At 42.0% G+C, this 26,574-nt stretch overlaps 1 protein-coding gene across 1 annotated transcript in view; it reads right to left on the bottom strand.

The window, feature by feature from the left end:
* LOC113889806 (cytochrome P450 2J2-like) overlaps nucleotides 1-26,272 on the bottom strand; it is a 29,461-nt gene extending 3,189 nt beyond the window's left edge. The window contains exons 1-8 of the mRNA XM_027537082.1: nucleotides 26,016-26,272; nucleotides 16,574-16,736; nucleotides 13,846-13,995; nucleotides 13,430-13,590; nucleotides 11,839-12,015; nucleotides 9,127-9,268; nucleotides 8,588-8,775; nucleotides 2,103-2,241 (exon numbers count right to left, since the gene is read on the bottom strand). Coding sequence (XP_027392883.1) covers nucleotides 2,103-2,241; nucleotides 8,588-8,775; nucleotides 9,127-9,268; nucleotides 11,839-12,015; nucleotides 13,430-13,590; nucleotides 13,846-13,995; nucleotides 16,574-16,736; nucleotides 26,016-26,225 — 1,330 coding nt within the window. The 5' untranslated portion in view covers nucleotides 26,226-26,272. The remainder of the gene's footprint in view (nucleotides 1-2,102; nucleotides 2,242-8,587; nucleotides 8,776-9,126; nucleotides 9,269-11,838; nucleotides 12,016-13,429; nucleotides 13,591-13,845; nucleotides 13,996-16,573; nucleotides 16,737-26,015) is intronic.
* Between the last annotated feature and the right edge of the window lie 302 nt (nucleotides 26,273-26,574).

The following is a 26,574-nucleotide window of genomic DNA, read 5'->3' as shown; positions in this document are numbered from 1 at the left end:
TAGGGAGCACACTAGATTAGAACTTCATACATAACCAATGAAGACCTACTGTATAGCTCAGGGAAGTATACCGATATTTTGTAGTATCTTGTAAGGGAAAAAACTAAAACAACAAAAAAAGGTGTGTGTATATACGTGTATGCTGCTAAGTCACTTCAGTCGTGTCCGATTCTGTGTGACCCCATAGACGGCAGCCACCAGGCTCCCCATCCCTGGGATTCTCCAGGCAAGAACACTGGAGTGGGTTGCCATGTCCTTCTCCATATATGTGTGTGTATGTGTGTGTGTGTATATGTGTATATATATATATATATATGTATATATATATATATATATAATTGAATCACTTTGCTCTACTACTGAAAGTAACACAATATTGTAAATCAACTCTGCTTTACAAAAAAAATTTAAAAAAACAACAAATGAGTCTTAGGCTGTTTTCTGCCAATTCCTTGGGCACATGGCCTTGGGTAAGAAACAGCTTTCTCTAAATCCTAATTTCTATGCCTTGGGAAAGGAAATACTGATTTCTTTCCTGTCAAACTGTTAATAACTGGATTGCTGTACATATTAAATAAAATAATTTCCTTGCAAATAAAATCTGTAATTAGAAGGGTGTGTTACAACTCTCACAACAACAACAAAAACTTCAGGAGAATTATAACACTTAAAACAGCTAAAACTTTGTACTGTAATAGGAAACCTGAAGCTCTTGTAGACAGGAAGACTGGAAGGTTTTCTTACATCTCATCTCTGCTTTGAGATTAGAAAGTGACTTGCCCAATGTGAGCAAAGGTGGCACAGAACTGGAGAGGAAAGACACAGAAGATCTAATCGAATGAGTTCAGATACACTCAGGACAGTATCCTACAGCAGGGAAGCCTGGGCTCTGGATCATGCCTAAGCTAAGCTAAGCATGGGGTCAAATTCCAGACCCTTCCTCTCTGTGCCTTTGTGGCATGATCAGCAAAATGATACTGTCACAGAAAATTAATGATAAGAAAACTACTATGAATTTCAGAATGTCAACTCAGTGTAGCATTTAGTTATTATTTTAGGAGATACTGTTAGGAAGAGGCATGGGCATTAGTATTGGATAAACGTGAATAACACTCAATTCTAGGACTGCCCCCATGACTTTTATGAGTGTATATTCCATAGCTGACCCTGCTAAACTTCAGTTATCTTCCTTATACCCAAAGCGGTGATTCAAATTTGAACCTTGGAAGGTTACAGGAGAAGTGCATGGTATTTTTGTCTACTGAATCATTTGTCATATCCTCAGGACTGAATACTTTACACATAACAGGTGCTCAAGAAACATTTATAGAATTAAGGATCTGGGATATTATTTGAAACGATCTCAACAAAATACATAACTCATCATCTGGTACATACGAAGAATTTTGTTACTCATTTCACAGTTATAAGTTAAAATATTTGGAGCTTTTGGAACTTCTGGAACTGGCTGCCTTGGAAACATGAGAGAGAGTTTCCCTGCATTCTCTTTCATACATTTCGGGTTGTGCATCGTGTGAATGATGTAACTATATTTGTAAAGGGGTTATTAGCGTTTAAAAAGGCAAAATTTTAAAAGACCTCTTCAGGAATATCTTAAAGAGTAGAATCTCATCTACTTAAGTCCATGGCACAAGTCCCTTGTGATGCCCATAATGACAGACAAGCAGCTCCTTTACTGGCACCTCCCCCATCCCTTTTGTAGTAATTCACTTTACATTTTTGTGAGTGGGAGGCTCTAAAAAGATCTTGGAACACTTAAAACTCTACTCAGATGGTAAGGTTCCAACCTTCTTTGTGGGTAACAGGAGGAGGCTACGCTTCTATCCCCAGTGTTGGCAGGGACAGAACAATGTGAAGCTGAAATCTCCATCAGAGTCAAGCCAAGGCTTAGGAAGCAACAGCATTAATCCTGGGGATGCTCACCCCAGGGAATCTTGAGGTGCAACCACAGCAAGAGTGAGTCACGCTTGGCAGGGCTATCTGGAGTTGTTCCAACTAAAGCAAAGCATCACAAGGAGAAGAGTAGGCGAGGGTAGAGAGAGGAGTCCTGGGTTCCCACATACCTATTTCTTGCTACTCACCTATTGAGAAAGGCAGAAAGGATTCCCTTTTCTTAAACTGTCCATTTTCCAGAAAATGCTCTGGATTGAACGTGTCAGGGGTGGCCCACTCTGCGGGGTCCCTGTGCAGTGCAGTCAGGTTGGTCAGCACCATGGTGCCCTGGAGAAGGCAGAAGAGACTCAGGCAAGACTTGACCCACACAACATACATGTACAGACGGGCGGCGGTCCTCCGGCGCTCCCACACCTGGGCTGACAGCACCCTGAACTCCCTCGGCCTCACCAACCCACCACCTTCTGAGCCCAATCCCTAGCACTGTTTTTTTTTTGCCTTGGGACAGCTTACAGTGACGGACTGGAATTGTCTGCTGGGAATTTGTCAGGGAAGTGTGACTGCTCTTAGTGCAGAATGGATCTCTGCAGGGACTTGTCAGTGTAGAACTTGGGAGGGAACACATATGCATCAGTGAACACATATGAAACATATATGAATATTGTGACAGTGGGCAGGCAGTTCTAGACCGAGACTGACCCAGCTGCTTACTCAAGTGGTAACTATGGCAGTTTGTCCAACATGAAAAATGTCTCATTTGCCTACGGTTCTCACATTCTCTTCCCTCCATTATCTAGTAAAGTCCACAGAAAGTTTAATAATAGAATAAGGTCACCAAGTGGAAGAAACCACTATTCTTCCTGGTATGCAGCAACAAACTCAGGAGTCCTCCTTAACGCCCCCCTTTCCCTCATTCTGCCTTCGTCCAGGCCTTCGCTGGGCTGCTCAACTTGACTTGAGTTTTCTCTGGATTCTGTCACCTCCATTTCAGATCCATCACTGCCTGGTCCAAGTTACTACCTTGGTTTCCCACACTCCTACACTAGTCCTAACTACATCCATATCCTTTCTTTCCCCTTCAATGTGCTGGACACATTGAAAGCTGAGATAGCTTTGGACATGATTTAATTATGTCACTTTTATCCGCCCACCATATTTGGACCTCGATAGATACCCCTCAATGGCTTCCATCTCTCTTAGGTTATGGGCACGTCACCTGCCCATCCTGAGTCACCATCCTTCTCCCTGCGTGCTTACTACATCAAGTCTCTTTCAGTTTCTCAATTTGTCATTTGTTCCCAATATTTTCCAGGACTCTTTGTATGGCAACCTCTGGGCATCCTCATGCCAATGAGTATCTGCTGGAGCTGCTGCTCTGAGTGTCTTTGTCCCTGCTGTGAGCTGTGCTGCCCCCTGCCTCTGCAGGTGACCCTCCAATACTAGCAGTAGGTCTGGTCCAGCCTCTTACGAGGTCACTGCTTTATTTGCCTGTGTGCTTGTGTGCACACAGTCCACAGTCTTGTGTGTGCCCTCCAAGACTGTCCTTTTTCCATCCAGCCCTGTGGAATTCCTGAGATCACAATCTGCTCATCTTCATAGCTACATTCTCTGGGGGCTCCTCCTCCTGTTACCAGACCCCTAGGCTGGGATGCCTGCCTTGGGGCTCAGGATTTTCACTACTGTGGCAGAACTTCTGTAGTATAATTGTTTTCCAGTTGGCAGGTTGCCCACCTGGCAAGTAGGCTTCCCTGGTGGCTCAGACTGTAAAGAATCCACCTGCAATGTGGGAGACCTGGGTTTGATCCCTGGATTGGAAAGATCCCCTGGAGGAGGGAATGGGAGCCCACTCCAGTATTCTTGCCTGGAGAATCCCCATGGACAGAGGTGCCTGGTGGGTTACAGTCCTTGGTTACATGGTTACATGTCCACAAAGAGTGAACATGACTAAGTGATTAAGCACAGCATCTGGTGGGTATGGGAGCTGATTTTGTTGCAGTTCTACCCCTCCTGATATCTTGTGGTGGCTTCTTCTTTGTCTTTGGATTTAAGGTATCTTTAAAAATTTTTATTTATTTTTAATTTAAGGATAATTGCTTTACAATATTGTGTTGGGTTTCTGCCATACCTCAACATGTATCAACTATAGTATACATACGTCCCTGCCCTCTTGATCCTCCCTCCCACCCCATCCTACCCCTCTGTGTTGTTATAGAGCACCAGTTTGAGCTCCTTGAGTCATATGGCAAATTCCCACTGGCTATCTATTTAGGGTGTCTTTTTTTAAATATATAAATTTATTTATTTTAATTGGAGGCTAATTACTTTATGATATTGTAGTGGTTTTGCCATACATTGGAATGAATCCGCCACGGGTGCACATGTGTCCCCCATCCTGAACTCCCTTCCCACCTCCCTCCCCGTACCATCCCTCTGGGTCTTCCCAGTGCACCAGCCCTGAGCACCCTGTATCCTGCATCAAACCTGGACTGACATTTGTTTCACATATGATAATATACATGTTTCAATGCCATTCTCCCAAATCATCCCACCCTCGCCCTCTCCCACAGAGTCCGAAAGACTGTTCTATACATCTTTGTCTCTTTTGCTGTCTCGCATACAGGTTATCGTTACCATCTTTCTAAATTCCATATATATGTGTTAGTATACTCTATTGGTGTTTTTCTTTCTGGCTTACTTCACTCTGTATAATAGGCTCCAGAGTCATCCACCTCATTAGAACTGATTCAAATGTATTCTTTTTAATGGCTGAGTAATACTCCATTGTATATATGTACCACAGCTTTCTTATCCGAACACATGAAAAGATGTTCAACATCACTCATTATCAGGGAAATGCAAATCAAAACCACAATGAGGTACCATTTCACGCCAGTGAGAATGGCTGTGATCCAAAAGTCTAGAGGCAATAAATGCTGGAGAGGGTGTGGAGAAAAGGGAACCCCCTTACACCGTTGGTGGGAATGCAAACTAGTACAGCCACTATGGAGAACAGTGTGGAGATTCCTTAAAAAACTGGAATTAGGGTGTATTTTTTTGACAAGTTTTAGCAGTTTTGTTAATGGTTATTCAGCAGATCCCTGGAGAAGGAAATGGCAATCCACTCCAGTAATCTTGCCTAGAAAATCCCATGGACAGAAAAGCCTAGTAGGGTACAGTCCATGGGATCTTAAAGAGTCGGACATGACTGAGCGACTGAGCACCCAGTAGATAATTGTGATTTTTGTGTTTACATAAGAAGAGTTAAGCTGGTGTCCTTCTGTTGCATCATCTTGAACGAATCAACCAGGCCAGCTTTGTGGGACCTAAATCTTACACAATTTGAGGATTGCTTTCATTATGTATCCTTGGCCAAGGATCCTTGGCCAAGGATCCATTACCTCATCTTCTTTTCTTTTGCTTTCAGTCAGTTTTCCCTTGCTAATAGAGGGACGCATCCTGACCCTGGCAGCCAGGACTTCAGAGCTCCCATGCCGGGGCTTACAGAGAAGCACTGCACACGACATCCTCCAGGGGGACTTTAGTCGCTACTAAAAGTCAGTGTAAGGAATCCCCACACTTCTGCATAGTGACTGTACCAGTGTAAGAGGGTTCCCTTGTCTCCACACCCTCTCCAGCATTTATTGTTTATAGACTTTAATGGTGGCCATTCTGACCCGTGTGAGATGATACCTCACTGTGGTTTTGATTTGCATTTCTCTAAAAATGAGTGATGTTGAGCATCTTTTCATGTGTTTATTAGCCATCTGTATGAGACTTGGGTTCGATCCCTGGGTCAGGAAGATCTTCTGGAGAAGGAAATGGCAACCCACTCCAGTACTCTTGCCTGGAAAATCTCATGGACAGAGAAGCGTGGTGGGCTACAGTCCACAGGGTCGCAAAGAGTCGGACATGACTGAGCGAATTCACTTTCACTTTCACTTTCATGTCTTCTTTGGAGAAATGTCTGTTTAGTTCTTTGGCCCCCTTTTTGATTGAGTTGTTTGTTTCTCTGGTATTGAGCTACATGAGCTGCTTGTATATTTTGGAGACTAGTTCTTTGTCAGTTGTTTCATTTGCTATTATTTCCCCCCATTCTGAAGGCTGCCTTATCAACCTTGCTTATAGTTTCCTTCATTGTGGAAAAGCTTTTAAGTTTAGTTAGGTCCCATTTGTTTATTTTTATTTTTATTTATTACTCTGGGAAGTGGGTCATAGAGGATCTTGCTGTGATTTATGTCAGAGAGTGTTCTGCTTATGTTTTCCTCTAAGAGTTTTATAGTTTCTGGTCTTACATTTAGATCTTTGATTAATTTTGAGTTTATTTTTCTGTGTGGTGTTAGAAAGTGTTCTAGTTTCATTCTTTTACAGGTGGTTGGCCAGTTTTCCCAGCACCACCTGTTAAAGAGATAGTCTTTTCTCCATTGTATAGTTTCACCTTCTCAAAGATAAGGGTTCCATGGATTTATCCCTGGGCTTTTTATTTTGTTCCATTGATCTGTACTTCTGTCTTTGGCCAGTACCATACTGTCTTGATGACTGTAGCTTGGTAGTATAGGCTGAAGTCAGAAAAGTTGATTCCTCCAGTTCCATTCTGCCATATGACCCAGCAATTCCACAGCTGGGCATACACACAGAGGGAACCAGAATTAAAGAGACACATTTACTCCAATGTTCACTGCAGCACTGTTTACATAGGTAGGACATGGAAGCAGCCTAGATGCCCATTGGCAGATGAATGGATAAGAAAGTTGTGGTACATACACGATGGACTATTTCTCAGCTATAAAGAAGAACACATTTGAGTCAGTTCTAATGAGGTGGATAGAACTGGAGCCTATTATACAAAGTGAAGTAAGTCAGAAAGAGAAACACCAACACAGTATATTAATTCATATATATGAAATTTAGAAAGACGGTAATGATGATCCTATATGCAAGGCAGCAAAAGAGACACAGACATAAAGAACAGATTATTGGACTCAGTGGGAAAGGTGAAGGTGGGATGATTTGAGAGAATAGCATTGAAACATGTATATTACCATACGTAAAACACATGACCAGTGCAAGTTCGATGCATGAAGCAGGACACTCAAAGCTGGTGCCCTGGGACAACCCTGAGGGATGGGGTGGGGAAGGAGGTGGGAGGGGGGTTCAGCATAGGGTGACACATGTGCACCTGTGGCTGATTCATGTTGATGTATGGCAAAAACCACCACAATATTGTAAAGTAATTGTCTTCAAATTAAAATAAATGAAATAAAATAAAAATCAGATTTAGTTGGTTCGCTAGGTCTCATAGAACATTACATCAGAAAAAATCTGTTGGAATGAATCTTTTAAGTTAGGATAGTTCTTTGCAGTTAAATATATTGCTGTGAATATGCAAAGATCACCTGTGAAAACCTTTAGACCTCATATTTCACACATAAGATGGTCAATCAGCAAGAAAATCAAACACAGTTGCTGCAGGAATAACTGCATTTACAGGCTCTGTAGGCACAGAGACCATGGGGAGCCCACGGGAGATGCTCCTGTGTTTTTCCCTTGAGATCAACCCCAGGTTCCACATACAGAGGGACTCAGGCCAACTGCAATGCATCCACAGAGATGGACCAAGGTGGTGAGAAAGCAGACTGTGTATGTGCAGTGTAAAGAGAGGGCACTAGGGGGCACAGCAGAGCTGTCTGCTGAGATCCTAAGAGAGCAGGGCAGAGAGAGCAGAATTTCCTCTGTGAACGCAGGGAATTTAACAGAGAACCACTGAGAACAATTGCAGGGAGACTCTTCTAAAGTCAAAGTAGAGCAACTCTTATAAAGAGAACATGGTGTAGACAACAAAGATGAGCCTGGAACTCAGAACAAGTCTGTTTCTGGAACCCAACTCTTGTTACTTTGTAACTGAGAATTCTTAAACAAGATTAATCACTCTCTGAGCCTGGATTTCAAATTTGTAAAATGAGGATAGCAGAATTATTCTGAGGACTGAATCAGACATTTTGAAAGAATCTATAGAGTCCTGACTGCTTTAGGAACCAAGGAAGTATTGGTTTCCTTCTCCTCTTTTCTGTTATTTAATAGTGCACAGGCTTGGATTCTTTTCCCTTTTGAGGTAGTCCCATCAAGGGGCTGTAAGTTAACGCTGGAAACAATACCTGTGGGGATGTTATGTTAGAAACAGCAGTACTAATGTGATTTTGGTTCAAGTGGTCCCACATGTCCCTCATAAGTCAACATTTTCTGCCCCCAGGATTAAGAAGCAGAATTTTCCAACATAAGTCTGGCAGGTCCCTATCCTGTGAGAAGCTCTCCCAAGGCAAACAAAAGGATCTCTTAGCAAAGTCTGACTGAGAATTGCTGCAGCTATATCCCCAGAGATATTCACAATCATAGAGTAAGAACACTGAGCAATCTCGTAGCAAAGAAAAGTCAGTCTTCATATAAACACATCTGACCTAGGAGTCCCCCTTCCCCTCCAGAACACCTATTAACATATATTTGAACTAATCTTGTAAAGATCCCAAATGAAAGAAAAAATCTAGTATTCCACCAGCAAAAATACCTCTCCCCATAAGTGTTTCTCTAAGAGAAGAAAACATGTCACTTTTCAGTTGAGATTCACACCATTTAAAATATAAGCTTGGAGATCTGAGGCTGTGAGTGAGCCTCTAATTACCTTGACCAGGTGGTATCCAGCCAGGACGGTGTCCACTGTCACCTCCCTGGGCACGTTCATGGGGACGATGTTCCCCATTCTCTGCACCTCGTGGATGACAGCGTTGGTGTAGGGCATGGACTCTCGAGAGGCCGTGCTCACCTTCTGTGATTGCCCGAGCACCCTGTCGATCTCAGCTTGGACTTTTTCTGGGAAATAAGAGGAGGCTGTATTATTCTAATATTCCATAATTTTCCTTAAGCCTGGTTAAGCTAAGGAATGGAATAACTAGGATCAAAATGGCTAAAGCTATAGTGAGCTCTCCAGACTGCTCCCCAGGGAAGTATGTGAGTGGGAAGTGGGCCCTGGTGTGATACAAATCTGGTGCCAAACTCTTGCTCCACAACATTTCTGCTGAGAGTTCCTGAAGCTTGTTGAGGCTTCGTTTCGCCTGACTAGTGAGGATAAATCAACTTTCCTTTTAGGAACATTAAGATTTATAAGAACTGATTTACAGAAGCACTCTGACTTGGTCCAGGCACACACACTGATGTGCTCACCTTGGATTTCGGGGTTCAGGGCCATGAAAAGCAATCCCCAGCGCAGGGTGGTTGAAGTTGTCTCTGTTCCAGCCAAGAAGAGGTCCAGGGTGCTGCAGATGAGGTTTTCGTCATCGAAACTCGAAGTAGCATTGCCTTTGTGCTAGAAAGCATAGTGATTATTGACTTTTCAGATGATTCTAAGTTGCCACAGCACAGGGGGCTTCACCCAAGAGAGAACAGGGAAGGAAACACCCCCTCCCCCCAGGAGAAATGACTTTCCCTTTAGCCATCCCAGGATGCAGAGACTTATTACTGCAGTATCATTATCATCCTCCGGCTCAAGTGCTGGAAGCTTTTGTTAGTTTTGGTGGATGGAAATGGGTCAATTAATTTATTTTACTACCATAATTTGGGAGAATCTATTAATATCCTGGGTCTTGTGGTAAAAAATCTGCCTGCCAATGCAGGAGACATCAGAGACACTGGATTGATCCTTAGGTTGGGAAGATCCCCTGGAGTAGGAAATGGTAACCTGTTCCAGTATTCTTGCCAGCAAAATACCATGGACTGTAGCCCACCATACTCTAGAAAAATTCCTTGGACTGTAGCCCACCAGACTCCTCTGCCCATGTAGCCTGGTGGGCTATATCCATGGGACCACAAGAGTTGGACAAGACTAAGCAACTGCACACGCAAACACATACACACATGTTATTTCACTGGAAAAACAGCTTTCAGTTCCTACATTAGCCACAGCATTCACTATGTGTACAACTTGATCAGGTTCCTAAACCACTAAACCTGTCTATAAATGGGGTGTAGCTCAGTAGTAGAGCTTGTGCTTAGCATGCACGAGGTCCTGGGTTCAAGTCCCAGCTCCTCCAGGGCTTTAATCTCAGCCCTGAACCAAGGCCCACAACTTATTTGGGCTTCCCTGGTGGCTCAGATAGTAAAGAATTTGACTGAAATGCAGGAGACTGGGGTTTGATCCCTGGGTCAGGAAGAGCCCCTGGAGAAGGAAATGGCAACCCACTCCAGTATTCTTGCCTGGAGAATTTCATGGACAGAAGAGCCTGGCAGGCTACAGTCCAGGGGATTGCAGAGTTGGACACAACTGAGTGACTAACACACACACAAACCTGTCTATATTTCAATTGCCTTTTCCATAAAATAGAAATAACAATATTCACCCATCAAGTGGCATTATGGATTATGTGAGTAGGAAATGGCATATAACAAGTCCTCAACAAATGCTTTTACTGACACCAGAAACAATAAATGCATTTCACTAAAGTATAATCCTCACGCCTCCCCAGTTAAACATCTCTGATTCCAACAGCCATTCTGAATGGCATTCCAGCATCTTTACCACCTTCCTCCAGAAGCTTCAATGAGTCAGTGTTGCCCTGTGTGCCGTCCACAACTGCACACTTCATAGCAAGTGAAGTCTCCTCCTTTCAGGAGGAATCAATGCTTCTATGTTATAACAAGAAGGTGAAATAGAGGAGACAGAAAAAATGTTTCGTTCTTTCAACTCCTGGGAAGGAATAAACAATCCAATGAGTCCAAAATGCAATGGTGAACATTAACCAGGGGATCAGAGGATGAGATGGCTGGATGGCATCACTGACTTGATGGATGTGAGTCTGGGTGAACTCTGGGAGTTGGTGATGGACAGGGAGGCCTGGCATGCTGCGATTCATAGGGTTGCAAAGAGTCGGACATGACTGAGCGACTGAACTGAACTGAACTCACTATGTTAAAGGATAGACATCCAATTTTGCCTTTTTCCTGCTTTTTGCAAATAGTATTGAAAAGTGGATGACATGGGGATGAGGGAGGAAGGCAAAAGTCCCTCCCACTTGAGGCTAAACTCTGGGCATCAGACTCAATTTCACTTTTGTGTTCTGTACTGGGGAGCTTGAGAAAAGTGTAGGAGACTGGTATTGACAAGTAAGAATAAAACAATGCTTCTTTTTCCTTTGTGTACAGGTCTCTCACATATGGGTAGAGGATAGAATAGACTATTAAAGGCAGTATTTGGTCTTTCCAAAGATTTCAAGTCAAATGGGCTACCCAGGCAGAGAATCTGCCTGCAATGTAGGAGACATGGGGAGATCCCCTTGAGAATGAAATGGCTACCCTCTCCAGTATTCTTGTTTGGGAAATTTCATGAACAGAGGAGCCTGGTGGACTACAGCCCATGAGGTTACAAAGAGTTGGACATGACTTAGTGACTGAGCATGCACACAAGCCAAATACTCTTTAACCAATATCTTTATTTCTAATTGTATCATCAATTCTGAGTTAATGATATTCGTACACACTGAAATATTGCCTCTGTTTTTTCTCCCCTGTGATAGACTGAATAATGACTCACAAACATATGAATGTCCTAATCTCTGGAATGGGTGAATACTTTTTGAAAGATGGAGCTTTGCAGATATGATGAAGTTAAGGATCTTGATACGGGAGGATTATTCTAGATTATCCCAGTGTACCATTATAGTCACAAGAGTCTATAAGGGGAAGTAAGTAGAACATAAAGAGAAGATGTGAGGATGGGGGCAGAGAAGAATCTACACCAATGGTTTCGAAGTTGGAGGAAAGGGCCCTGGTTGTTTTCAGCCCCCAAGTTTGTGGTGATTTGTTACAGCAGCAATAAGAAACCAGAATCCCCCCATGTGCTCTTTAAGAACACTCCTCAGGGAAACACCCAGGTTCACTCACCTTCTCTATCTCCTGGAGGTAAGCATCAATGAAGTCTCTTGCTTCAGCAGGATTCCAGTCTTTCCTGTGGTTTTCAATCACATTAGCAACAAACATTTTCAGTTTCTCCCATTTACGAAAGAGAGTGTGGTGGGATCCCGGAAGGAAATTCATTATTCTTGGAAAGGCATTGTAGAGCTGATGGAGAAAACGACAGTCAAGTGGACAAGGGGGTGAGACAGTGTTCCCCATTCTATGTCTCTTCTTTACTTACACTTGGCCCTTGGCGTCACCCTTGACTCGTCTTCTCTGCCTCAATCCTCTTCTTTCCCCTCTGGCCTCCATCAAAATATAGCCAATTTTGAACCACTTCTCACTACTCTATGCATTTTCAGTTTAGTAAAAATCACCACCATTTCTTATCTGGATTCTGTAAAGCCTCCAACACATTTCCTGATTCTCTCCTTAACCCCCTTCCCAGTCTTCCTTCTACTGAGCAGCTGGAGGGATCCTTTAAGAGTTTAATAGATTGTTTTACTGTTTATTCCTCAATATTCTGGTGACTTTTGAAGATGTTTAGACAAACTCTATACCCTTCTCCTGGCCTGGAGCTCTACATGTCCCGACTCCTCACCCTCGTGTCCCTTCCTCTGCTGTCACTCACTGCCATCTTAGCTCTCTCTTAGTCTTTCTAGTCCATCCCTAATGGTCTCTGTGATAACATCAAGGATGACAATATTTAGTCCTTTGTATTTGCTATTCTTTCAATGGCAATTGGTCTTCCTCTGGAATCTGTATAACACCAGCCTTTTATTTCATTCATCATGATAATCCTCTAAGTAGCAGCATCTCTGGAATCCTTTCTCCATTCCCTTAATTCTGCTTTATTTTTTTTCATGGCAATTGTCTCTAGCATATGAGTGTGTATTTGTGTGTGTGTGTGTGTGTGTAGAATACCACTGTCTAGCTAGCTAGCCATCTATGTTAAAAATAGATATGTATTTGATTATCTGCCCATTATGATGTATTCTCCATGTGGGTAAGATATTTTTAATAAAATTAAGTGACTTTTGGATATATTTTCTCTAATACTTTCTGGTATAAAATTGATAGCACAACATAATGGAAAGTTTCCTTGACTTACAATGAAACAGACATGGGTTTGACTATTAGCTCTGCTGCTTTCATACATTTGGGGACAATAATAATGATGAGAATGATGGTGATGTAATCTGTCATGACATTGGGCACCAGGGTTATTTGCATGACCAAATCACACGAGATCATTAGTGCACCTAATGGAGAGTCAGGAAATGGATAGGAAAACTCAAAAGTGACGGCAATGTTATGTTTTTCAAGGGAAAAAACATAAGTGCATACATGGTTTGTCATGTAAAGTTTTGTACTTTATATGAATGTTGGAAATTTTCTTTGTCCATAGTAAATATTAAACAATATTACCCAAAAACAGTAAAATCAACAGATTGATTTCAAATAAGCTTGTGTTGAAAAAGATTAGATTTCAGCTAAAAAGGAAAGAGTGACTCCATCTCATCTGATTCTGACATCAACCCAATATTTTTTTCAAGACATGAAATGTGAACTGTTTTACCTGGCAGCACACTGATGCCTGAATACACAAGATCTCATCCAGCAGCCTCAGCAGCTCCTGGAACTGATCATCCTTGTAGTCAAACCGCTCCCCAAAGGTGATGGAGCAAATAATATTGGAAACGGCATTGTTGATTATGAAGTGAGGGTCAAAAGGCTGTCCTGGAGGCAGGAGAAGAGATGGAGCCTTCAGATAGGTTTCTTTCTCATGCCACTAAAAGTCTACTCTATATGATGTTTGACATAAAGACAATAGAACCACCACCAGGACTATGACCCTAGGACCCTACAAAGTGCTGGTATTAGGACAGACATGTAGGTACTGATGAGCTTCTGGTTAGTGAAAGCATGAAACACAGTTAGTGGTTTCACAGTTAGTGAAAGCATGAACCTGCATCTGTCCTACGACTGGCTCACCGTTCTCCTCTCCTATTGCCTGGATGAGGTAGGTGACCTCTTCCTGAATGCGTTCCTCTAAGCTCTTCCTTCCCAAACCGAAGTTCCTCAGAGTTGTCAGGGTGAACCTTCTTTGCTCTTTCCATACCTGGCCATTGGACCTGACCAAGCCTGGGAAAATGAATACAATGTTATGAAAAGCAAGGCAACAAGGTCCATGGGTGATAACCTATCAGATGGAAGGAAGGAGAAGCACTTTAAGGCACTTGAAAATTATTCAGAGAAATAATCTCTAAGCAACGGATATAATGGCTTGAATTTACTGATTGCTTGCAATGCTGGGCACATTAGCATTTTTAATGCATTATGTAATTTAGTACTCATGGAATTTCTCTGATGTAAGTATAACCATTACTGCCAAAAAAGCCTCCCAATTTTGATGATGAGAAAAATGAGTCTCAAAGGATAAATCACACTGTAAAAGGTCATAGAGTCAGTATACACCTGAACATGCATTCAAATTCAAGTCTGCCTGACTCCAAAACCCACACTTTGATTACTTGTCACATAACCATATTTAAGAATTTGCTATGCTACATATTAAGTATGAATTTATGGATTATACAAAATCAATACTCATAAGGACAAAAGACCTTAAAAAGATAAATAAATCACCCAAGAACACAAAGAAATGTGAACACTGTGCAGAAAGAATACCACAGAAAAAGGAAAAAAGAATATGTCTTAATATGCCATCGTATAAAGGCATTTATTTTATAACACTGGTGAGGCCACCGTCCTCTTATTTCTTCCTTTCATCTTACACTTCAACTCCTTCTAATATCTCCCTTTGGCTTCCATCACCTTAGTGAAATGGCTCTTCTTACTGTTCAATCCAGGGTCCTTTTCAGCTTCATCTTGATGTCTCAGCAGCATGAGATGCTTTCTTCTTGAAACACTCTCTGCCAATGGAGCCCAGAACATCACACTCTCCAGATTTTTCTGCTAATTCGCTGACTTCAGAGAAATTATCATACCTTTGGTTAACTATCTTCTTTGATCTAATTTTGAAATGATGGAGCTCTTCAAGATTAGGTCCGAAGCCTCTTCTCTTCTTACCCCATCCTCCATTTCTAGGAAATCTCCACTCCAAAATTTCAAATGACATCTACTGATAGTTAACATGTGCTATTGTCTCTCAGCTTCAGGTGCTTACACAATTCCCTGCTGCTTGTCTCTCCTGGCTTCACACTCAGCATATCAATGACTGAATTCATGGTTTGCTCCATACAACTCCCCACTCAGGCCAGTCAACATCTGTCCTCCTTCACATGACCCTTCTTTCCTTTACCTACCCATTTGGGTGTCTACCTCAGCACCTCACTGTCCCTCTGTCTAGGTCATCATGTCCTATTGGATTTGCCTCCTGAGTAGCTTAAATCCATGTATCTTCACAGTCACTTTCCTGGTCTAACTCACTATGCTATCATTTCTTGCCACCTCCCTCATCCAGGCCACCACCTCCTCTAACCTCCAAGACTCCATAGTCTCTTGCTCCTTTTATTGCAGCTTAGATAAGTCTCTAAAATGTACAATGTAAATATGGTGATTCCTTTCTCTACTGAAACCATTCAGGAGCCTCCATTGTTATTAGGATAAAAAACAACATCCTTAACAAGAATTTGGATGAACTGTTTCTGGCCAAACTCCCCAGCTTTATCTCCACTTAATTATCTCCATTTAATCCCTGTGTGTACTACACTGGCCCTCTTTCAATTCCTCAGTTTACTGTCCTTCCCACTTCAGAGACTTTTCATATTCTATTCCGGATTGCTTCATCACTGGATTTCTGGATTGCTTCTTCACTTTATCAATTGTCTTTAACTTCATTAGCTTCTCCTGAGTCTCAGGACTAGATTAGATACCCATAATAGATGAACCCTGCTCTTCGTAACACTTCATAGCCTTAAATGATTTGTGTAATTGATATCGTCTTTCTTAGTCACTTGTAAGTTATAGAAAACCAAGGATTTTGTCTGTTCTACTCACCGTTTTATCACTAGAGCCAGCCACTAGGTTCACATTACAGACATAGAATAAATGGACATAGAGTTAATAGATGCAATATTTCAAAGAGGAATCGAGAAACCCCTGGGGGTAAAAAAAAAGAGTGCTTTGGTATAAGAATTGACTTTAGCTTTTCATTCAGATTTGTGAAAATCTAAGTTAATTTACCAAGTTTATTTTATGATCTTTTTAAGTATTCATGCCAAACTCTTCCATTGACAGAAAGCTCGAGATACTTTGTGAGGCACAGCTTTAATAACAGAGCACAAGGAATTAGAGGCAAGAAGGGATCACAAAGTCAGTACGAGGAAACTGATCTACATATTTTCCTAGGGGACAAGATTTGAAGATTTGAATGAGAAAATAGAAGAGAGCCTGAGAACACAGCATTGCCTTTCTTCTTCTTAAAAAAACACATCACATCACTGAGTGATGAGGATACTTATTTATCAAAACACCCAGAGTGAGTTCATGCAGGTGATGCCACTTCTCCCAAATCCCTGACATTAGAGCTGACCTGGCCAGGTTCCCTGAGGAGGTGACTTCAACAGGAAATGGGGCCACTCCATTTCCTTGAGGGGCAGAGATTCCATGAGGGGCCTGGTCCTGGGAGTGTTGGAAGCAATTTCAGAGGCCACAGGAATATCAAATATATGCTTCTTATTTTGGTCTTGGAACTTACCTTTATTGTTAAAGATATGTTTCTGAAGAGGTATCATGGGGCGGTTTACAAAGTTTTGTTCCTGGTTGACAAGGGCTTCTTTGATATAGGGCAATCCAGTTATAACGATGAAATGAATTACACCAAAATCTAGCCTAATAATGTTCCCATATTTCTTCACAACCTGAAAAATAGAAGAGTCACAGTTGAGTATATACAGGTCTATGTGTCCTAGATGGAGAATGTGTGGAGCTGCGATGGGGGTGCGGGGGTGGGGGGTGCGGAGGGGAGGCTTGTAATGAGTGGAATCTGTGTGTATGTGTGTGCGTCTTGGGCTGTATTTAGACGTCCATGAAATCCACTAGAGGGCACAGACATTCATTATAAAACTCATTCATATGTTCAACTTACTTGAGTGAGCTTATGTGACCTGCGAATAATGCATAAAATATAATAAAGTAAGCAAAGGTCTCTTATCCTAAGCATCTTAGAATTTAGTGAATGGAGAGAATTCAGCACATGTGACTCACCAGAGAAGTCAGAGATGTTTAGTTGAAGACTAACCTATCAAGCATGGACTTCTTAGTGCATAGTATCTGTTTAATCACAAGAGAACATCCCCTTCCTCAACAGGTTCTAGGTGATAAAAAAAAGTCACCCTGAGTCAGGGACTAGATATGGAGAAGTGAACACTAGTTCTGGAGTCATGTCAACTCTGTGATTGACAACTGAGATCTCAGAATAGTTGCTTCACTTTTCTTGGCGCCTAAGCTCCCCAGCTGTGAAAGGTAGAAAACTGTTCCTCCCTTGGAGTTTCTGTGAGGGGGAACTCCCTGACCCTTCAGTGATTAGGACTAGGCATCCACTGCCCTGGACCCAGGTATGATCCCTGCACAGGGAGCAAAATCCCACAAGCAGAACGGTGCGCTGGAAAACCCCACACTCCAGAACCCAAATGGTTTCTGTGAGGAGGAATGAGAACAATAATGTGAAATGCACTTTGTGCCCTGGGTCCTGTCAGACAGCCACTCTATAGTGTGGGGAATGAATGGCCTCTGTGTGCAAAGCGACATGCATGCACTTGCTCAAGGGGACAGATAGGACAAGAGCACATGGATGACGTGCAGAAGAAAGGCATGGATGTTCATAGACAACCACAGCTCCTGGGTGCCATGCTAACTACTTTCACCTTTTATCTCATTTCCTTCACACCACCCTACAGTACTAATGATTTTATTCAGGTTTTAGTAAGGAAAATTAGTCATGGAGAAGTAACTTAGACAATGTGACAGAGCTATTGGTGGCTGGAGGGAATATGCCAGGCATTATGTAAGATATAAGAACAGAAACATGAACTTGAGATGGTACTGGACCTTAGAATTTTGTGGATGTGACAGCATGAAAGTGAGAATGAGAATAATGGACCAAAGAGAAAGAAAGAGAAAGGGAGAGTGTGTGGGTGTGTCACAGACACATAAGGGACCCAGGGGCTAGGATAGGTTCCTGGAAAAAATAGCTCTCACTGTGTAGAGAGATGGGATACAGGCTGGCAAGGTACTGTGAGCTGGACCAAGGATGTCTTAATGTCAAGTGAAACACTTTAGACCTTGTTTTGCTTGTATTTAGAAACCTGAATAGATGAGGTAAGGTGAGTGCCTCAGAGCTTGGACTTTGAAGTCATACAAATCCCTTTGTATTCAGCTTCCACTTGTTACTTTCTGTGTGATATTTAGTCAAGCTTTTTAAATTCCCTCTGTCTCAATTTCAAAATGTATAAAATGACAGCTATTACAATTTAGGATTCTGGTGATAGTGTTGCAATGAAAAGGGGGAAAAAAGAGGAATGAGTTTTCTTTCCCTTTCCTGAAAACAATGAAGATAAGAGAACAGTGGGCAGGCCTGAACATTCTGCGTTTTCTTACTTTGCATGGGTGTGTGCATGCATGCAAATTTGCTTCAGTCATGTTTGATTCTGTGTGACTATGGATTGTAGCCTGCAAGGCTCTTCTATCCATGGGATTCTCCAGGTAAGAATACTGGAGTGGAGCCCCCTCCTCAAGGGGCTCTTCCTGACCCAGGGATCAAACCCATGTCTCATATCTCCTGCATTGACAGGCAGTTTCTTTATCACTAGTGAAAGGTTGTTGCTGAACCACGAAAAGACGCCAGGATTCTTGGCCTCCGGAAGAGAAGAATTCAATCCGGGGCCAGAGGCTTGATGGCTTAGAGCTTTTGTGTAATAAAGTTTTATTAAAGTGTTAAGGAGATAGAGAAAGCTTTTGCCATAGGCATCAGAAGGGGGCAGAAAGAGTGCCCCCTTGCTAATATACTCTCCAGTGAATCAAAAGAATGTCTGGAGGTTGTAAAGACCTCAACCAGACCTACTCCCATAATTTACATTTTAAAATAACAGGATTAGCCAGAAGGTTTAATCCAGAGACTGTCCTCAGGCAGGATACATTATTGTTACATAATCCTTGTAAAGACCTCACCAGACCTACTCCCATAATTTACATTTTAAGATAACAGGATTAGCCACAAGGTTTAATCCAGAGACTGTCCTCAAGCAGGATACATTACTATTATATAATCCTTAAAGACTTCACTAGACCTACTCCCATAATTTACATTTTAAGATAATAGGATTAGCATTTGACAATAGAAAGATCCTCCAGGCCCACTCCCATAATATACTTTCTAAGATATTAGGATTAGTCAGAAGGTTTTCGGGAAGGAGAAACTGTCCTCCAGCTGGATACATCCTTTCATAATCCCTAGTACAGAGTTTAAACTGAGTTGTGTAACTGACTAAAACTAAGGAATGCAGAGGAAAAAAAAGTTTGTCCTTTTCTCCTCCTTGAGAATTCCAGACCCCTCTCTCCTTGGGGACCCCTAGACTTCTTATCAACCTGCCTAGGAAATGATTCTCTCACTAGCATCACCCAGCTGCTCCTAACTGCATGTCCATAACTAAGTTTGCTTTTCTGCCTCCTAACTCAACATGTCTGTAACTAAGTTTACTTTTCTGCCCCCCTAGAAAATCCCATGGACGGAGGAGCCTGGTAGGCTGCAGTCCATGGGGTCGCTAAGAGTTGGACACGACTGAGCGACTTCACTTTCACTTTTCACTTTCATGCATTGGAGAAGGAAATGGCAACCCACTCCAGTTTCTTGCCTGGAGAATCCCAGGGACGGGGGACTTTGGTGGGCTGCTGTCTATGGTGTCACACAGAGTCGGACACGACTGAAGAGACTTAGCAGCAGCAGCAGCTCTCTGTAGGAGGCACATTTCACACCTATTTTCCCTTTGACTCTATGCTAAATACATCCTCTGTCTGGTGCTGATCCTTCCAATACTCTCTTCCTCTTGTAGTTCTTTTTTACATATCAGAAAGAAGGCCACAGGACCACCAAATTGCCAGACTCAATTACTGGGTTAGTGACCCCAGCCTATGACTGTTTTTGAAACAATACAAAAGGAAAAAAAACAAAAAACACATGTTAACACCTGTGTTTCTCATCATCAACTCATGACTGTGAACCTTTATCTTATATAAGCCCCTAGTCTCCTCAAGGAAAGATATACCCATTTGAATGCAGAGTTCCAAAGAATAGCAGGGAGAGATAAGAAAGCTTTCCTCAGTGATCAATGCAAAGAAATAGAGGAAAACAATAGAATGGGAAAGATTAGAGATCTCTTCAAGAAAATTAGAGATACCAAGAGAACATTTCATGCATAGATGGGCACAATAAAGTACATAAATGGTATGGACCTAATAGAAGCAGAAGATATCAAGAAGAGGTGGCAAGAATACACAGAAGAACTGTACAAAAAATATCTTCATGACTCAGATAATCATGATGGTGTGATCACTCACACTTACCTAGAGCCAGACATCCTGGAATGTGAAGGCAAGTGGGCCTTAGGAAGTATCACTAGGAACAAAGCTAGTGGAGATGATGGAATTCCAGTTGCGCTATTTCAAATCCTGAAAGATGATGCTGTGAGAGTGCTATACTCAATATGCCAGAATTTGGAAAACTCAGCAGTGCCCACAGGACTGGAAAAGATCAGTTTTCATTCCATTCCAAAGAAAGGCAATGCCAAAGAATGCTCAAACTACTACATAATTGAACTCATCTCAAAAGCTAGTAAAGTAATGCTCCAAATTCTCCAAGCCAGGCTTCAGCAATATGTGAACCGTGAACTTCCAGATGTTCAAGCTGGTTTTAGAAAAGGCAGAGGAACCAGAGATCAAATTGCCAACATCCACTGGATCATCGAAAAAGCAAGAGAGTTCCAGAAAAACATCTGTTTCTGCTTTATTGACTATGCCAAAGCCTTTGACTGTGTGGATCACAATAATCTGTGGAAATTTTTTTAAGAGATGGGAATACCAGACGACCTGACCTGCCTCTTGAGAAACCTATATGCAGGTCAGGAAGCAACAGTTAGAACTGGACATGGAATAACAGACTGGTTCCAAATAGGACAAGGAGTATGTCAAGGCTGTATACTGTCACCCTGCTTATTTAACTTATTTGCAGAGTACATCAGGAGAAATGCTGGGCTGGAAGAAACACAAGCTGGAATCAAGATTGCCACAGAAATATCAATAACCTCAGATATGCAGATGACACCACCCTTATGGGAGAAAGTGAAGAAGAACTAAAGAGCCTCTTGACGAAAGTAAAAGAGAAGAGTGAAAAAGTTGGCTTAAAGCTCAACATTCAGAAAACTAATATCATGGCATCTGGTCCCATCACTTCATAGGAAATAGATGGGGATACAGTGGCTGACTTTATTTTTTTGGGGGGGCTCCAAAATCACTGCAGATGCTGATTGCAGCCATGAAACTAAAAGACGCTTACTCCTTGGAAGGAAAGTTATGACCAACCTAGACAGCATATTAAAAAGCAGAGATATTACTTTGCCAACAAAGGTCTATCTAGTCAAGGCTATAGTTTTTCAGCTGAGTGCCGAAGAATTGATGCTTTTGAACTGTGGTGTTGGAGAAGACTCTTGAGAGTCCCTTGGACTGCAAGGAGGTCCAACCAGTCCATCCTAAAGGAGATCAGTCCTGGGTGTTCATTGGAAGGACTGATCTTGAAGCTGAAACTTCAATAGTTTGGCCACTTGATGTGAAGAGCTGACTTATTTAAGAAGACCCTGATGATTGGAAAGATTGAGGCCAGGAAGAGAAGGGGATGACAGAGGATGAGATGATTGGATAGCATCACCGACTCAAAAGACATGGGTTTGGGTAGACTCCAGAAGTTGGTGATGGACAGGGAGGCCTGGCATGCTGTGGTTCATGGAGTGGCAAAGAGTTGGACATGACTGAGTGACTGAACTGAAGACTCCTCATGAGGCAGAGGACAGGCACAGTTTTTGAGGCATGAACCTACTGTGTTCCCCTCTCTGTTGGCTGAGAGTTAAAGCCAACTTTCTATATCCTCCTGTCTTTCTCTTTTACTTGGCTTCAGTGAACAGAGAAAGTCAAGGTTTCGGCCCACAAAAATAGTGATCATAATACTAAAATTAATAATAAATTATTTATTGTTATTGATCTATTTGGAAGTGTATTTTAGTGAAAGGATTTGGAAGAAGTGGCCAGAGACTGGATGGATGGAGCCCATGTAGTGATCAGGCCAGACAAGTGATTTCTGGTATGCAACCAACAACTGGTTTTTCCTTGAATTTGTTACTATAAAGTTCTGAAGAATGGGAGAGGGTGATAGATATAGAAATAAGCATCGACTATGTGCTAGGCATCCTGGCAGTTAACTGATATTCATGACTTGTTTAATTCTTATGACAACCCCAGAATTTATTCTCAGCTTTCAGAAAAAGAGGCACAGAGATAAAGAGCCTAATTAATGAGCATAAAGTCGGGCTCTCTCTAGCTCCCTCTGTATGACTCATCCTTAAATGAAAGCATGGAGATACTCTCTGTTCTTCTGAGTGATGAATTCCCTAGGGCTAATGGGACACCTTACTCTTCTATCAGTTTCACATGAGTCCAGTGGGGCGTGAGTAGTGATGGTGTGTGCATCTTCTAGGTCGTGTCCTTAAAAGAAAGTTGCTTCCCATCATCTCCCTTTTTCTTCTTGTCACGGCACAGTTCTCACATGTGACACTGCTGCAGGACCAGAGCAGTAAGACAGAAGCGTTGCAGTTTTCAGAAGACTTTGCAGTACAAAGCAGCCTTGTTATCCTGGTCTTCCTGCCTACATCTATTTCTACTTGTGAGAGACAAATACATTTCAACCTTTTTCCACTACTGTATTTAGAAATCTTTTTGTTACAAGCAGCCTGATGTATATCCTCATAATACAGTTATCTACCTTATCTATCACTTCCCCACCATAGCCAATAAGATTTCTTCATATTTCCAGAATGTTCTCTTAATAAGCCTTGCAGCTATGACAGAGAGAGTTTAGAAAATGGGGAGAAAATAAGGAAGGTCCTCATCATGCCAAACAAATAGGCCTATTTCTTCACTGTTCTGTCACTTTGTTTTCGCTCATGTCACTGTCTCCTATTCAAAAATCTCCTGTCTACTTTATTCCATAACCACTTGCATAACATGCCTTTCAAGTTCAGCCAAATTTATTTCAACATTCTGCAGAGGTTATCCCATGGCTTCCCAATTGCAGTGAACCTACCTAATGATATTTCGTTTGGTTACCCAAAGGTGGGTTATACCACACATTACATCATACACTCTCTTGTACTATGCCTGTCATCTGGTAAGTACTTCATAAATGCCTCTTGGATAAATGAATCTCAGAATAAATCAATTATTCATTAACTATATCAAAAAAAGTCAGGTAGCCTAAGTAGAGATTGTGTGTAGGATTCAAATAGTCTTAGGTGTAAGTCCTTGTTTGATCATTATCAATTTTGAATAACTTAGGCAAATAATTTGACAGATTTCTGTCAGTGTCTTCAGCCTTAAAATGGAAACAGTATCAGATGAGGCAATAAGCTGTGTATGCATAGCCTGTAAGCTTTACAGCAAGCACTTAAACTGGAATACAAAGAGATATACTCAAAAACACTACAGATACATTAAAATGGGGTGCTCACAAAATGTTTAAGTGACTCAAAGTAAGAGAAAAAAAGAGAAATAGAAGATAGAAAGCAAAGTGAAAAACAGAAATAATAAAACAGTAGACTTTAGTGTTCACACATCAAAATATACACTAAATATATATGATCTAAATTCACCAATTAAAAGAGGGTTTGGTAGAATGAAATAATAGTCTACCTATAAGTTATACACAAAAATTCATTTCAAATATAATCATATAAATATGCTAAAAGTAAAAGAATGGAAAAGCATATGCTATGCAAATATTAACCAAAGGAGAGCTGTTGTGGTGATATAGGATAAAGTTCAGGCAAAGACAGTCATCAGAGATATAGAGAGACATTATGTAATAATTAAAGAGCCAATTCACCAAGATGACACAGCAATTTTAATGTCTGTGTGTATGCCATAAAAGAGCTGCCAAATTCATTGGTCGCTCAGATGGTAAAGAATCTGGCCTGCGATGCAGAAGACATGTTTGATCCCTCGGTCGGGAAGATACCCTGAAAGGGGAAGGGCAACCCACTTCAGTTTTGCTGCTGGAAGAATTTCACAAACAGAGGAGCCTGGCAGACTACAGTCCATGGGGTCACAAAGAGTCAGGCATGACTGAGCGACTAACAAATACAACACAACAACACACACACACCAGAACTGAATAAACACATTGACAAACCTGTATTTTTCAGTTGCAGATATTAGGACTCTTATAGTAATTGATAGAATTAGTAGATAAGAAATCAACAAGGGTACAGATGCACTCAAACAACACAAATATCTAATAAGGTCTACCAGACACAGAGTACAGAACACTCCTCTGAACAATAGCAGAAGACATATTGTTTCAAGTATCTATCATGGGTCATAAAACCAACCTTTACATATTTGTTCAAGGTTGAAATCACACAGTGTATGCCCTCTGCCCTAATGGACTCCAGTTGGAAATTAACAGAAAGAAAACAAGAATATTTCACAATGCTTGAAAAACAACACATTTCTTAAAAAGGGTATAGGTTTAGGACTTTAATATTCTAAATACTAATCCTATCACTTAGTAATACCAATGGGGTGTTTCTTCCAGAAACTGGTAAAGTCATCTGCATCTGAACTTTGTAATATAGGCTTGTGTTAAAACTTTTCCAGACATTCCTAGGGAACTAGACCTATTAATTGTTGAGCACCAACTATAAGCTATGTTAACACTGAACATTCCTTTTATTTCATCATCACAACCACCTTCCACAGAGCTGCCGGTCATGAAGGTACCTGTCCTGAGAGGCAGGGAAAAAGAGATAGTATTGGGAGAGATTCTTGAGATAGTATAGGATGTTGAAGGGAATTTTAAGGAATTCAGGATGGCCACAGTTAGAGAGCCCTGAGCGGAGAAGACTATAAAGTGGAAAAAGGCTATAAGAAGGGATCCTAAGGAATATGAACTCTGGGAAGCAGCAGGAAGCACTAGAAAACCTAGGCAGAGGAATGACACTTTTAAATGAATATTTGAGAGTGATTGCTCATGGAGGAGCCTGAAGGCGGGGCTCTGTCTTGGTAGGGGTGGGAGCAAGGTAGTTGAAGAGTGGTAAGGACGTAGGTATCACCATTCTACACGTGCGAAACAGCCTCTAAGAGCGAAGCTTAGCATTTCCCCCTCCCCCCACCCGGGATAATAATATTAAAAAGACAAAGTGATCATGCTCTAAATATAATGTCCCAGTAATACGTACAAAGACATAACTAAATGATTTAAAATACATATTGTGTCTGTTACACTTGAGGCTCCAGTAAAAAAAAACAAAGAGACAAAGGGTCACTTGGTCAATCAAAAAGATTTACGGGGGATGCAGAGTGGTTCTGAACCATACTCTATCCAAGGATCCCTGACATGTGAGAAAATATGCAGATGACTAAGCTCCAGTAGTCATGTACTGATGCGCTAGCTGGATGACAAAAAAGGCCGAATGCCGAAGAATTGATGTCTTTGAACCGTGGTGCTGGAGAAAACTAAACAACACCAAAGCTCCTGGCAGTATGTGAGGCTTCATTTGAGTGCTACAGTTCAATATTTACACTTTTGCCATCATCTAGATGGACCAAGAAGCTCTTTTTGTTTTGTACAATAAACCTGCACCACCACCATCCCCCCAAAGCATATCTTGTCTAGCACACTTAAATAGCAAAACAGTTAATGATATTTCATCCCTACAAAGCACCGGTTGAATCATGCCAGTTTCTGGGGAGAACAGAGAGGCAGGATGTACCCAGATGGCCACTTTAGCCTCAGAACCGCCATGTTCCCACCCTTGGTACCCAGAATGGGCCTGGTCCTGCAGGTCAGGATGCACTTGGGCCCTTTTGCCTGCTCTTACCTGCTGAGGAACCAAGATCCCTTTCCCCAAGTCCAGGTGGAAGAAATTGCCTATGAAGGGCAGGCGCAGGGGCCCTGGTGGGTAGTTCTTTGGGTGCTGCCTTTTGAGGAAATCAGCAAAGAGGAGAAAGACAAAGGCCCCCAGTAGGACAGTGCCAGGACGGAGCGTGGTCCAGAGGGCAGCCACCAGGGAGCCCAGTGCCTCCAGCATGGCTGTGCTGTCTGGTTCCCCTTCAGCGATCAGAGCCAAGGAAGGTCCTCACACCTGTGAATTTATAATCTCTGCACCATGCCTTTCCTGCCCTGTGTCCAGCCCCCGCCCCGTCCTTCCTGTCAGACCCTGCCCTCCCTCCCTTCCTCTTCTGTCCTTCCCTGCTCCCACCTCTACTCTTCCCTCCCCCCTCTACTCAAGTGAGCCCTGCTCCTTGCTCCCCTTGGCACCCGGTCCATTTTACCCTTCCATGACCTGCCTTTTCCTCTCCTCTTGCCAATTTGTTGTTCAGTCCCTAAGTCCTGTCTGAATCTTTTCCACCCCATGGAGGCAGCACATCAGGCTTCCC

The sequence above is a fragment of the Bos indicus x Bos taurus genome, chromosome 3 (genome assembly GCF_003369695.1).
Source record: "Bos indicus x Bos taurus breed Angus x Brahman F1 hybrid chromosome 3, Bos_hybrid_MaternalHap_v2.0, whole genome shotgun sequence".
NCBI classification, from domain to species: Eukaryota; Metazoa; Chordata; class Mammalia; order Artiodactyla; family Bovidae; genus Bos; species Bos indicus x Bos taurus.
Note: the sequence above shows the minus strand (reverse complement) of the source record. Positions and strands in the feature narration are given on the sequence as shown.